The sequence below is a fragment of the Nannospalax galili genome, unplaced genomic scaffold (genome assembly GCF_000622305.1).
Source record: "Nannospalax galili isolate Female #2095 unplaced genomic scaffold, S.galili_v1.0 scaffold639, whole genome shotgun sequence".
In the NCBI taxonomy this organism is placed as follows: domain Eukaryota; kingdom Metazoa; phylum Chordata; class Mammalia; order Rodentia; family Spalacidae; genus Nannospalax; species Nannospalax galili.
In genome coordinates, this window is record NW_008344644.1 from 3,507,771 (window position 1) to 3,522,785 (window position 15,015).

The 15,015-nt window shown below is 34.3% G+C and overlaps 1 protein-coding gene across 1 annotated transcript in view; it reads left to right on the forward strand.

Moving 5' to 3' along the window:
- Pclo (piccolo presynaptic cytomatrix protein) overlaps positions 1-15,015 on the forward strand; it is a 440,245-nt gene that overhangs the window by 383,781 nt on the left and 41,449 nt on the right. Inside the window, 2 exon segments of the mRNA XM_008840911.2 lie at positions 6,991-7,135; positions 13,138-13,211. Of these exon segments, the coding sequence (XP_008839133.1) occupies positions 6,991-7,135; positions 13,138-13,211 (219 nt within the window).

Here is a 15,015-nt window from a genome sequence, read left to right on the forward strand (position 1 = left end):
GGATAAAATCTTTTTGCATTGGCAACTTAGTGTGAAGACAGAACTTATCGCTTGTTACACTCTTTGCTCATTCTACTTATTTGGATTCCGCTAAAACTATAATTAAATTTATTCAAGATAAAGTAAAATGAATTCACTTTATTAATGTTTTTAGATACCATAACCAAACTTTATTCTACTATTCACTATGAAATTTTAGTGCCAATTTAAATTGCGTGTAAGTGGTTTCTTCCAAAATCAGTTCTGGAGTAAAAGCTTCTGAAAAAATGAAGATATACTTAAAAGGGAAATTATGACTAAGAGCAAATGTTTTAGTATACTGAACCATTATCTATATTTTAAGTAAATGAAACTCTTCCTGACCATGTTATTAAATTAATTTACTCTCATTTGTTGTTTCTGTTCCTTAAAGTGATCGCTGATTCTGCTATCTATAATGCCCCAGCAAATGATTAGTGAGTATTGGAAACACCTGCTTAGGACTTGTTAGATTAAAAACAGATTGAACTGAACCTGGCATGGTGGCACATGCCTTTAAGCCCAACACTTGAGAGGTAGAGGCAGGTGGATCTCTGTGAATTTGAGTCCAGCCTGGTCTCCATAGTGAATTCAGGCCAACTGATACTACAGGAAGACCCTGTCTCAAAAAGACCCCCCCCAAAATATACCCCCAAACACAGATTGAGCTGATCATTGAAACGTCTTAGAAATTTCACTTGTGAAGCTAATGTGTATGAAAAGAAGAAAGCATAAACACAATTAAGAGCTTTTCTAACTTTCTTGGAATATAGCAAAGGAGAACTTACATCTCCATCTCCTTCTCTGAGAGAAGTTATGTGAATAGGGAATAATTTAAGAGTCTTCATGTTTTACATGGAAAAAAAGATGGCATTGGAATTGTCATTCTTTGTAATATTTTGGTACTAAATATGATATAGATATATATGTTAGTCATTATATTATGTTATACATAAGTATGTTATATGACTAATATATACTCAATTATTAATTTGTCATCTAAAATAGACTTCAACTGACCAACCCAGATATTTATAAATGATTGATGCAGGTATCAGAGCTACCTGTTTTTCAATCATTTGCATATTGAAAACATAATTTGGAGCAAGTAATGGGAACTCTTCCAACAACTGATTGCAGCTGTCTGTGCCATTTTTTTCTAGTTTCCTATTTCCTCTAATATGTTTCCAAATATGATAAGAAATACAGTGAAATAGATTTGGGGAGGATTAAACTTGTAAATACATATAAAATACAACATCTCTCCTTAAATTCATAATCCTGAGCTGTAATGGGAAATTTCCAAAAATGTGATTAAACAAAATTCAAGGGGAAGCATACTGAATAATGCTACTAATGCTAGAAATTAAAACCCGATATTTTCAATTCCACATTCAATGAGTTTTTTAGAAATCGAGGTAAAACAACAAAATTCCTTCTGTAGAATAAGAACAAAAAAATAACAGAGGAAACATGGAGGGAAGGAAGGGAGGGAGGGAGGGAGGGAGGGAGGGAGGAAGGAAGGAAGGAAGGAAGGAAGGAAGGAAGGAAGGAAGGAAGGAAGGAAGGAAGGGAGGGAGGGTGAGGGAGGGACTAATGGAGGATAGGAAAAGAAGGAAGAAGGGAGGATGAGACAGGGAGAGAGGGAGGGAAGAAGAGATTAAGAAAATGTCTCTAAAGTTAAAGTCAGCTAAAGATTCCCAGAAAATTCCCTAAACATGTGATTTCCAAAAGAGCTAAATAGTCCAGTTTCATCCTAAGCTACAGGAATAAACAAAATAATAACTGACTCATTCATTTCTTATAACTGCAAACAATCTTAAAATCTTACATCTATGTCTATAAGGACTATATTTACTATTTGTTCAATGAAGTAATTAAAAAATAAGCCACCTACATAAGACAACATATCTGAAATATAGAACTGTAAGACAAGTAACAAAAACGCACAGGCAGCAAGGTTAAGTATATTCTGAGCACCGTATTCTAAGTCAACCAAACTTTTCAACTTTTGAGACAACTGGATGTGGATTAAGAGTTTTAAATTTTCTTATTAAAAAGTGTCACTAATCTTTACAGGAATTAATTTTTGCTGCAAATGATGGTTCTAAAGCAGGCGCCAATTTCTAGTGTGCATGGGTCTCCATCCCAGTCAATTCCACTATTTGCTCCGAGAACTCTGAGCGTAGTGCTGACATCTTGTGGTAACTCAAATGATAGCTTTGTGTATTCAAGTGTGCTAGACAGGTTGAGGCAGGGGAGGATGACCCAATAGAGCAAACTAATTGAACACAGATGTGCAGCACCTTTTATAAGTAGGGTTAGTCACAATGAAGTAACATAAAGCATAACAACATCTAATCATCAAACAGCCAAAGAATATGAAGACGTCAAAGAATAGTTTTTAAAAGAGTGAATGCAAAAAAAAAGTGAAAAAAATTGAAAAAAAAGATTGAATGGCTTCCATAAGATAAAACGTTTTCCTGAAATGTCCCTAAATTGAATCACAAAAATAATAAACTTTCTAAGATGTGTTCTTCCAGAGCACACGCTCTTCCCCACAGAGGTGAACTTTCCCATTGTACATGTTTATCATCTTACCTTCCCTGTAGTGACTTATTAGTACAATTAACATTTCAAAATAAATGCAAGCATATTAAAATTAACCTCAAAATATACTTTGATATTTTTAAGACTTTCAATTCCCTGGTAAAATATTATTTTCATAAACAATACACATATTTGTACTACCTTCAGGCATAGTAGTACATGACTTTTGAAGCTCTAATTGAATGCTTTGCCTGAAAAGGCAGAGGGAGACTATTTTTAAGTTGTTAATTTTTCAAATCAGAAACTATGAAAGACTGTACTTTGAAGGTTTCCATGTTATTTCATTTGGATACATAGACGTGGAGATACTATTCTTAAATAAAACCCAGGGCTTTTTGTCTATATACCAAGATAAGAAAGAACACAATTCTAGCATTTGTGATGGTGATCGCTCCCACATAATGTTACTATGCATACTATTTTCTTTCATTACTTCAACTTAAATATTCATATAATATATATGACCTGTTATGAACTATTTGTAATTCATAAATCTATCCTTTCCAGTATTTTGTACAAATGTTCTGTATATTTTCTTCAATAATGCTAGTTTTTGAGGGTACTGGGACTAAAATATATGCTCAATTGATTATATCTTTCTATATGATAAAAGTTCAAATTTGTCATTTATTTTAAAACCCACAAAAATTGTTTCCACAAAGTTTATTTTTGGGAAAATGAAGGAAGAAAAATATTTCCATATTAAGTGTCACTTTTTTTAGTTTAAAACTCACCCTGTAGAAAAGGTGAAATACTATCTGCCAATTAATTCTGGCATTATTGTTGTTTGATTTAGAGAAAGAATAATTGTATTGCTATTTATTAATTCAGTCATTAAATATTACATGATCACTACCCCAAGACAAACTTCTAGGGAGTTTAATGAGGATTATGAATGATGTAGCATTAATGTAACAAATATCACTCAGAATAGAAAGCAATCATGTCAACAAAAGATATACCATTTGTATGATACAGAGGATCAGGAGTTGGGAGAGACTGTTCTGAGGTGGGCAGGAGGACAAAGACCATTGAGGAAACAAGTGACAACTGAACTTTGCCCTTTCAGTTAGGTTGAATTCATTGTACACACTAGAAAGTGACGATGGGATATTAACAAAGTAAGAAAACAACAAAACAAATCCGAACTAATGGGAACCAAGTGAATGGAATGAGTAGGCTTCAGTGTGAGAGCTCTGAAGGAAAGCTATGAGAGATGAAATTGGAAAGCAGCAGACCAGTAAAGAACTTTAAGAGGCAAACTAAAGGATTTGACCCAAATATTTGTAAGTCTTGAAATTACATAAGTCCTTTATTCATTAAACAATTTACACTGTGCTAGAGATATAGCCCCATGCTAGCATGCTTACCTAGCATACATGAAACCCTGGGTTCAATACTCAGCACCAAAGACAGAAAGCTTACACTGATGGCATTTCAGCTCAATCTAATAGAATCAGTGTTTCCTAACTTAATAACTACTTCAAGACAAAGAAGTTAGAAGATACATCCGTTGTTTCAATTTTTTAGAAAGGAACTATTTAAATACTTACACTTTAACACCTGCTTATTAAATCTCTGTATTTTCATATTTACAGAATTTTATATTGTGTATATATATTTTCCCTGGTAAAAAGAGAAAGTTCTATGTAGCTCTACACTGCACTTTTTTTTTTTTTTTGGTCTTTTTGAGACAAGGTCTCTCTGTAGCTGCACTTTTATGCTAAGTTAAGAGTAAAGCTTCAATCAAACACCAGATGTTTTCTTACAATAGTGCCAAACATGTAGGTTCTTGACAATCAGTCATCTGACTTCAATCTGATTTTTATAGACTCAACTTCAGAAGCCCGTCTGTAGAAGCATTAGGTAGACTTAGCCCTCTCAGTACATGTAAATGATCCCTGTATTTACTTTTATAGTTTTTACATTTCTTCTAAAAGTTTGTTTTGCATTTAAAATAGCAACAGTACTGGTACAGGCATACCAAGTGAGATTTTGACTCAGGTAGATAGGCAAGGTGGGAAAAAAAAACTCTATTATTCCCACCGTCATTCCTTCCTATGCTCCTCCACATTATGTATTTATTTTTCAAATTTTCCAGAAATACAAAATTAAAATTGTATTAGGTAAAACCAAAATTTAAAAAAGATGAGGCTGATTGTTTTAAAATATGAACAATAAGATATCTTTTCTATAAGGTAGTAATTGTATTCATTGTGTGGGTGTTTGTGGGCACTTCTAGTGCATGGCGACTTCTCCCAAATCCTCTTTTAGCCTACCGCTCTTCCAACAGACAGTGTTCGTGCTCACGCATAACATATAGTGCAAATTGTTTGTCTCTGTGAATGAAGACTCATTTATCTCTTAATTTAGTAGAGATAAATTGCCTAAAAATTAATATCTACTAAGACTTTACTTTGAAAATAGGATATTGAAACTTTTTTAGGTTAAAGAAATTAATATTTTCTTTCCAACAGTATACTATAAAATATTAAAAATCTAATTAGTTGAATTATTTAGTGCCAATTAAAATCATGACAGTATTTTTTAATCTAAAATAAATGGGATAATCTGAATCATTACTGGATGTTTATGAAGTTTACTTTATACATGTTCAAGTTATCTTTATATTTTGAATTAGCCTTTTGAAAATTCTTTATTTAACAACATGTTCCACCTGGATTTCTTGTACATAAATTGAATAAAATATTAAACAAATGTTATAACCTTTATTTTCTGAAAATCTAGTCCTCTATAGGTAACTAGTATTTTATTGGTGGCTGGCATTTAGACCTTCTAAATAGTTGTCCTCAACATATGAAAATTGGATATGTAATTGACTTATTATTAAGATTCTTCTCCCTTATTTCCATGTTCTGGGGAAGGAATTGATTGTCATAGATATGAAAATTCTTGGCTTTTGAGGATCTGCTATTACTGGACTAAAAGAAGGGAAGACATGGAGGAAAATCTAAATCCTTCGACCTGACATTAGCTGCTTTGACTGTGGATAGCCGTCCTCAAAGTGTTTCCCACACAATTTCTGTATTCCTTTTATTTGGTTATATTACCTAAAACTCCCAAATGAGGAATCATCACTTTTACCTATTTCCTTAAGAAATATGTAGGTCTCTTAATATGAACTGATTATCAATTCTTCACCTGCGGTATAAACCCATTCAACTAAGAGAGTCCTGATGGAATCTCTCTTAGAGAGACTGTTAAGTAATTTTGTAGTTTGGAACATGTCTAGACTTAGAACTGAGGTAAACTCATTGTCAAAGATGAGGTGAGCTCAAAGACACTAGAGAAAAACTATAGTCAGAAAATCTCTGAGGAAGGAAGGGCAGAGTTTGAAAACTAAAAGCACAGAATGAAGAATAGCGAATCTCTGGGTTCCTGTTTCATTGCACTCCTAATCACAGCCTTGCAAGGTATGCATTACTGACCCCACTGTTTCCAAACACAAAATCTGAGATTTAAGGTCTCTACCGAGTGTGCACAGATCCAGAAGACTGCAGTTCACACTCTCTGGCAGGGATGAATACTAAGGGTTTCAAATAATTGCCAGAAGAAACTTCTCTCCCATCCAGTAGGAGGAAGCACTGCTCTCCTCTTTCTTGTACATGGCGACTTCCCCCAAACCCTCTTTCAGCCTACCGCTCGTCCGACAGACTGTGCCAGTGCTCAACCATATACAGCCCAAATTGTTTGTTTCTATGAATGCGGACTCATATATAAAAAATGAAACTCATGAAAATTTTGAGACAAATCCCTTTATTAGCTATGAAATCTTAAAGAAAACAGATGTCTTTAAATTTTAAAAATCATTTGGAAAGTTGGTGGAGCCACTTGGAAAGTAGTGCGGACTTGTCAATCACGTCTTGAAATTATCTATTTTTTGCTCACTTTCTAAGGAGGCAATCTGATTGTTGATTATTAATATGGAAAATAATTATGCAATTTCTTTTATTCTGCTCTTTCTACTACCAAAGTTATCCTGTGAAGTAGTCAAAATTCTCCTTTGATTTGCCATCCCTGTTGTGATGCTGTACAGATAAACCAGAAAATAAGAGCTAACAATAATTGCAGACTATTTAATAACTCAGTCTGAATGTTCCTCCCCAGAAATAGGTGGGTGGGTCTTTTTGGTGTGCATTTACACTGTGAAGCAATTAATACTGCCCCTGTTCATTAGTGGCCAAGGAAATGAAAGTGAAAGACAGGTTGAGAAAGGTAGAGTTTCTTGCCTCAGCTGTTTCTTTCTGTGGGTAGATTTAATAAACGTGTGATTTTTACATTTGGAGATCAAAGTGAGCTTCACTTGTTGACTGTGGTGTTGACTCTTCCCACACCATGCAGCAAAGCCCAGCAATCACCGGCCTGCAGAAAGCTCCGTGTCAACCGGCTCCTCGGTCAGCAGCTTTGGCAGTGGGTACAGCGTGGACAGTGAAGGAAACAGCAGCAGCACTGCAGGGGAGACTAATCTATTCCCTATTCCAAGGATGTAAGTGCTTTTTTTTTTTTAAGTACAATTTTAACAGCATCATGAGTAATTCATTCTTAACATTTCACAGGAAATAACAAGATAATTATCCAAGTCTGAATCATTGTCCCTGAAACAGCTGAACTACTGATGTCCACATGAAAACAAGTTATTCAGGAAAGACTGGATTGTTACAGTTCATTCTAAAGATGAATGCAGGTAGACTACCAGGATGACTTAGTCTGCACATCCTGTATTTAGCATAAACACTGCTAGAATAATAACTAAGCTATGCCAGACTCAAGTTCAGCAGCATCACAGCAGAGTTTTATCACACAATGACCAAACGCAGACATTACTAGGATTTGACATAAAAACACATTAATTTTCTTTGAATCAGGAGAGATTTAAGCACATCCGAAGAACTCATATCATCTTGGAAACAGATGACAAATTGGGATAATCATTTAGACTTATTAACACTAAAGTTCTCTATACTTAAAATGGAAGGTTTTGAAGCATTTTCATATTTTATAGAAAAAGTATCAAGTGGAATTTAAGATCCTGCATAGATTGTCTGGAAATAAATCACATTCATAGTATGAATGAATGATTTTCTTAAGAAAATCATTTTGAAAATCAATGCAAAACTAAAGCAGATTGTGTTTAGAATGTGCTGGAATGAATTTAGACACATATGTAGACCGTGTATCTGTTCCAGTATCAAAATTGAAACTTCTTGATCTTTCATTTTCCTCCTCATGAACTAGTCTTGAGGGTTTTTAAAACACTGCTGGGCCATCCAGATCTTGTGTCTAGACCACGGCATGCATTAGTCTGACATATGGTTTTATAGGGACCTTGAGCTAACATGGCTTTCGCATTTTTTGATGTTAAAAAAAAGATATTTCATGACACATAAAAAGAATGTGAAGTTGACATTTTAATGGCTGTATGTTGAATTGGAACACAGCCATTCCCCTTGGCTTGCATATTACCAGAGTTGTTTTGGCAGCACATGCAGAATGGTGATTGCTGTGGTAGAGATCATCCAAAAGGATCTGACTGTCACAGTTGAATGGGCTTTTTTTTTTTTTTAACATTTTTTATTGAGCTTTTAAATTTTCATACATTTTCTACTCAAGTCCATAACCTTCCCCCCATCCGTGTCTTCCCTTATCCCCGCCCTCACTGAACCCTATGCACTCTGCCATACATGCTGAGTCCTATCCATATAGGAGTCCCATCTATACCCTATAGTCTCTTATTCTCCAAAACTTGGCCAGTTATGGCCTTCTGTGTACATCACGCTCTGATGTACATGGAAGCCTCACTGGTGAGAGTTGAGGGGTGCATTAGCCCTCTCTCTATCCCTTGTTCACCTATGCTCCATGAAGCTTAGTTGTAGAGATTTGACTGCAGATGTGTCACCTAGTACTGGGAATCTCCCAGGCCTATGTTCTCTGTGATGACCAGATGTGCAGCTCTGCAGTAGCCTCCATCTGCTGCAAAAAGAACCTTCTTTGATGAGTGCTGTATGGCATGCTTGTCACTCTAAGGGAGGTCTCTTCTGTCTGGCACTGCATTCCCTGCCAAGTGGCTCCCAGCTATACATATGCATTAATGTTCAGACATGCTATGTGCATTTCTCATAAGGTTTCTGGGGCATCATTTTTCCCTCTAGGTTTCCCAGCCCCCCCCCCGAGATTCACTCATCGCCATTCTTTTTTTCCTCCTATCCAGCTTCCTTCCTCCCTCCCTCTCTAGTCACAGTGCCTCCATTATCCTCCCCTCCCCCCAATACATCCTGACTCCTGTCATCTTTCCTCTGCTGACTTCCCTCCCTCCCCCACACCATGGTCCCTTGCATGTCCCTCCCTCCTCTCGTCCCTGCCTATCACTCACAATTTTCCCACCTCCCTCGGGTAACATCTGTTCCCCACTATCCCCCTTTCAGGTTGTTCCTTTCCCTTTACCTCCATGTATCCTTTGCTTTTACCTGGCTCCTGGTGTTACATAATAATTTATATACTCACATATAAGGGATTGGTGCTACAATCCACAAATGAGGGAGAACATACATCGCTTGCTTTTCTGTGTTTCTGTTACTTCACTTAGTATAACACTCTCCAGCTCCATCCATTTACCTGCAAATTTCCTTATTGCATCTTTTCTTACTTCTGAGTAGAACTCGTTGAGTAGATGTACCACATTTTCATTAACCATTCGTCAGTTGAGGGACATTTAGGTTGTTTCCATTTCTTAGCTGTTGTGAAGAGAGCAGCAACAAACATGGATATACAGGTATCTCTACAGTACGATGAGTCCTTTGGGTATATGCCAAGGAGGTATCACTGGATCATATGGTAGGTTCATTTTTAGTTTTTTGAGGGTTCTCCACACTGATTTCCATAGTGGTTGGACAAGTTTGCATTCCCATCAGCAGTGAATGAGCGTCCTTTTTCTCCACATCCTCTCCAACATTTGCAGTGTTTCATTCTCTTGATCTTTGCCAACCTAACTAGGGTAAGAGGAAATCTTAAAGTGTTTTTCATCTGCATTTCTCTAATTACTAAGGATGTTGAGCACTTCTTAAAGTGCTTCTGCATGGGCTTTTTCATTTTCTTCCATGCGGTGTGCACTCTTCTCGGGTTATGCACATTTTCATTATTTTTCAATCCAAAGATGTTGCAGATATTTCCCTTTCATTCTCAGAGTATTTCTGATAGTGATTTATCTTACATACATAATAGGGAAAACAGATTTTTACAGTCAATAATTCATTTATTTTGTAGTTTTCAAATTACATTTTCCAAGTTAAATTAAAAGACTTCTTATGTATTATCTATCCATCTGAAGAGTGTTTTTTAATACTAGTTTGTCTTTGAAATTTAGTTTACAGATTTAATAGAATTAGATGTACTTAATCAGTTCTTTTAAAAAAAAATGAAACTCATTGCTAAAATGAACCTGATCTCATTTGTATTTTTACCTCTGATGCTCTTATTTAAATGAATGACAGGAATTTTAGAAAATTTATTACATTTCTCTCCTGGTTGAGAATATCATCAGAATTTATAAAAACTGCACTACACATAATTTGATATCCTTCCAATTTATCTGTACCAATTAGACTATATATAATTTAGCACTGATGTTAAAGTAATAACTTACAGAGTATAAGTTATGTTTTTTCTCAATGTCTGAATGAGGTGAAAGTAGATTATATAATATATATATATTTTTTTTTCATATTCCCAACTTGGGTTTATTTCTTGCTGTTTTTCTCATTAAATAAAAGCCTCTCAAAATTGCCAGGAGACTATCATTCCCTCATATAAACACAAAGAAAATCCATGATATTATTTGTTAGTTCTTGTCAATGTCCTATTTTGCCCAACACACATGTTAGCTCGGCTAGAATAAATGTTCAGTAACTAGTTAGTGATTGAATAGAATGCATGAGTTACAAAATATGCAATCAGAATGTTCTGAGTTGAAGGTAATTTTCTGAGAATTCAGGAAAATGGCACACTGCTCCTCTGTGCTACTTTAGTCCCACAATGCCATTATGCTCCCAAGTTCTGCACTGTGTTCATGATGAACTTACTACACTTTTTTGTGAAGTATGTAAAATTAACTCAGTTTTCACTAGAATCAAAGACTGTCATCAGATATAATTAAAAATAAAATTAACAACTCAGATCTATACATTAACAAAAATTATTTTATTAAAACTATAAAATATAACAACTCTTTTATTAAAGTTTTACATACTATAAGGATAGTAATTTTCAGTATTCTAATCTCCTAGATTAGTACTATAAAGACCCTTATTTTCTATTGAATTTGGCTATATAGATTCGTCTACCATCATTGTAGCAGCATACAGTGCTCTCTTTTCTTTTAATACCAACACAGGAAACAACGTTATTTAATTAACTTAACCAATCTAATTTTAATGATGAAGTTACACACACTGAAGTTCTATGTATTGCTGGACTGGAGACAGAGACCAGTGGTAGAAAACTTGACCAGTGTATGCATGTTCAATCTTCATTACTACAAATATAAATAAAAATGAATTTGTATGCATTGCTTAAACGAGACTATATATTCAGATGAAGATAATACACACACATACAAGGGTTAAGAATTATATAATTTCCAGGTACTTGGTCCTCAGATAGTCACTAAATAGAAATTTGTGTTTAAATTTTTGAATTAAAATTGTTCTAATGGAACAATATAATGACTTTCTAAATTTATAAATTTATATCTATTTCTTTTTTATTACGTACAGAATTATTTTATTGTCTTCTGTGAAGTACAGTGGTAAGATGATTTTAAAGCAGTTTTTGAGTAAAATATAATTAGATTCTCAAGAAATAAGTACAGTTACATTCTCAAGAAATCCAGCAAATGAGAAACATTTTGTAGAAATTAATAATTGTTAATAAATCCTTCTATGTTGTATTTATTGTCTAGAAAGTGTAGAATTGAGATATTTTTATTCAACCATCATTTTCAGCATGTGTTTCTATTCCATCTGGTTAAAAGATATTATTTAAGTAAATTTAAAGGAAATTCCAAAAATCCATTTTATGTCATAAAACTTTCCTCTAACTGAAGCATTAATAAGCAGTCTATTACCTTATTAGCATTCTAGTGCCACAGGTTTTATTTAAAGTACTTGAATCCCTGATCCAATTGACTTACCCATAGCTTCATGGCTGAAACAAGTAAGAAAGTCTTTATTTTGTGTTATCCTTAAGGTTTTGTTGTGTTGTTGTTTTTATAATTTTTGCCAGTGTCTTATTTGTGTACAATGACTTACGGTCATAGTCCTCTCTCCATTACCTCTTCTCATCCCTCTTCCACACCATCGGACCTGTACCATACTGGTCCCCCTCCCACCTTCATCTCACTCTCTCTTTGTGTGTGTGTATATGTGTGTGTGTATGTGTGTGTGTGTGTGTGTGTGTGTGTGTGCAAGTCTTGTGTAGGTGGTCAAAACTGCTATGTTCATGATTTCAAAAGCCATGTCATATCCCGAAGGCAGCATTTTATAACATTCCTCTGCATCCTCCAGCTCTCAGATGGTCTTTCGACTCCCTGAGCCTTGTGGTGGGTGAGAGCGATATCCCATTTGGGTTACTATTCTTTACTCAGTAGCCTCTTATTCTCAACACTTTGACAAGTTATGGGTTTCTATTTTGACCATCTTACTGCTAAAATTTACTTTTAATTTTGGAAGAAAGTCCATACTGTTTTCCACAATATCTTATCTTTATTGATTCACATTCCCATCAATAGTATGTAAAGTTTTCACCCTCTCCACATTCTTGCCAGAATTTGGTATGATTTGCCAAGCCATCTTAAGGTGATATATAATTTTGGTTTTGATTTATATTTTCCTGGTGATTAGTAATGTTGAAGTTTTTCATACACCCGATGGCCTTTTGTTCATTTTCATTTAAGAAATATCTACTTAGGTTACAATATTATTTTCATGTATTACTTAATTTAGTATTAGCTGTCTCATCAAAGAACCCATAATAACTCCTTATTACAAAGATGCAGATCCTTCTATGTTAAAAATGAAAGACAATGAGGAATATTTGAGGAGATGGATGTGTGTCACTAGATTTAGACATTGTGCATGGATACATACACTGAAGAATCATACAGTGCCCATTAATGTGAGCACTTAATAATATTTTATGCATTAAATAAATTTTATAGATGAGGAAAATCTTAAAGTCTCAATTTCATCATAAACGTTTCTCTAAATAAAATGTACTGGATTATGTAATATTATTTTTAGACTGACTAGGCATAATAATGAAGTTCCCATTCTGTAATTAATGTGACATAGCACAACTAACTGTTTGCATATTTGCCATTCAAATAATTCACTGTGCATCTGCATACATTATGCCGTTTTATTTCTTCAAACTTAGCCTGCTCATTTGGATTTGCAGGATTATAACTAAAGATATTATTTATTTTATTTTAAACAGAGGGAAGATGGGACAGAATGGACAAGAGCCTGTAAAACAGCCAGGAGCAGGGGTAGGATTAGCAGATGCAGAAGGTAAGGCAAAATGTGCAGTATTAGATTGCTGTGGAATCTACCTGAAACACTAAATTATCTGTCTCTAACATGATTTAAGTGTCTAATAGTGATAATGAAGAAAGGACTAGATGAGTCATCATTATCTAATAAGTAAGAACAACTGTATTTATGTCATAATTGTCTTATGACATACTTAGTCATTTATATATAAATGTCCAGTACCTTGAGGTACTGAAACTTGAAAGGAGAATCATGAGGATGACAGGAAACTCAGAAGAAAAGATCAATGGGATGGAATAGAAGAAGCAGAATTAAACTCAGCTACAGTAACTGACTTTTTGCAAAAGTGCCAAAAACAAAAACATTGGAGAAAAAGAAAACCTCTTCAAAAAATGATGCTGAAAAAAAACCAAACAAACAAATATTCACATGTAGAAAAATTAAACTAGATCTCTATCTCTCAAATTGCACAAAAAATAAACCGAAATGGTTCATATATCTTTATTTAAATTTTTATTTATTTTTTTAGTTTATGTGTATATGTGTATTGCCTGCATGTAGGTAAGTGCACTTGTGTCATGCAATGCCCACGGAGGTCAGAAGAGGCTGTTGGATCCCCTGCAACTGGAGTTACGGATAGTTGTTAGCTGCCGTGTGGGTGCTGGGATTCGACCTGGGTCTTCTGCAAGAATAACCAGTGTTCTTAACCGCTGAGCCTGGATCATGTATCTTAATAAAAGATTTCAGGACCTGAAAAATTTCACATAAAATAAATAGAAATGGTTCATATATCTTAATCAAAGACTTCAAGATATGAAAGTGTCAGAGGAAAAAGTAAGGAAAAGTTTCAAGATACAGGCCTTTGCAAGGATGTTGTGAAAAGAACAGCAAAATATCAAGAAATAATAACAAGAACTGAGAAATGAGAATTCATAAAATAAAAAACTTTTTGCACAGCACAAAATTAAAGAAAACTCTTTGTACCTATATACTTGACAGGATTAATGCCCATAATGGTCAGAAAACTCAAGCACCTAAAACTTGAAAACTGAAGAGCTCATTCAACAAGTGGGGTATGAAATGAGCAGAGAGTCCCCAAAGGATGACATATAAAATGGCCAGTAAACATAGAAATGTTGAACATTCTTAGCCATTAGAGAAATGTAAATTAAAACAACATTAAAAGTCATTATTACAGTCAGAATGACTATCATCAAAAAAAACAAATAACAACCAGGGTTGACTATGATGTAGTAGACTAAGGACTCCTTAATACTGCTGGTGGCAATGTAAATTCATCCAGCTGCTATCGAAATCAGTATGGAGGTTCCTTAGAAAACTAAAAATAGAACTAACACATACCACTCCTAGGTATAATATATCTTAAGGATTCTAAGTCCACATATCACAGGGTCCATGTTTATAGCAGCATTTCTAACAATGACCAAGTTATAGAATTAACCTAAATGTCCATCAGTAGAATAAAAGATCAAGAAAATGTGGTATGTATACACAATGGAATTTTAGTCAGTCATAAAGATGAAAGAAACTGTTACTTGCTGAAAAGAATATAACTGGATCGTACATATTAAGAAAAATGAACAAAACTTAGAAACATAACTATCATATTTTCTCTAATTTGTGGATTCTAAATTTTATAGATACATAAAATTATACATGCATCTGTCTTTATAGACAGACAGACAGAGATAGATGAAGATAGATAGACAGATAGATGATAGATAGATAGATGATAAATAGATAGATAATAGATGATATATAGATAGATAGATAGATGATAGAGATAGATAGATAGATAGAT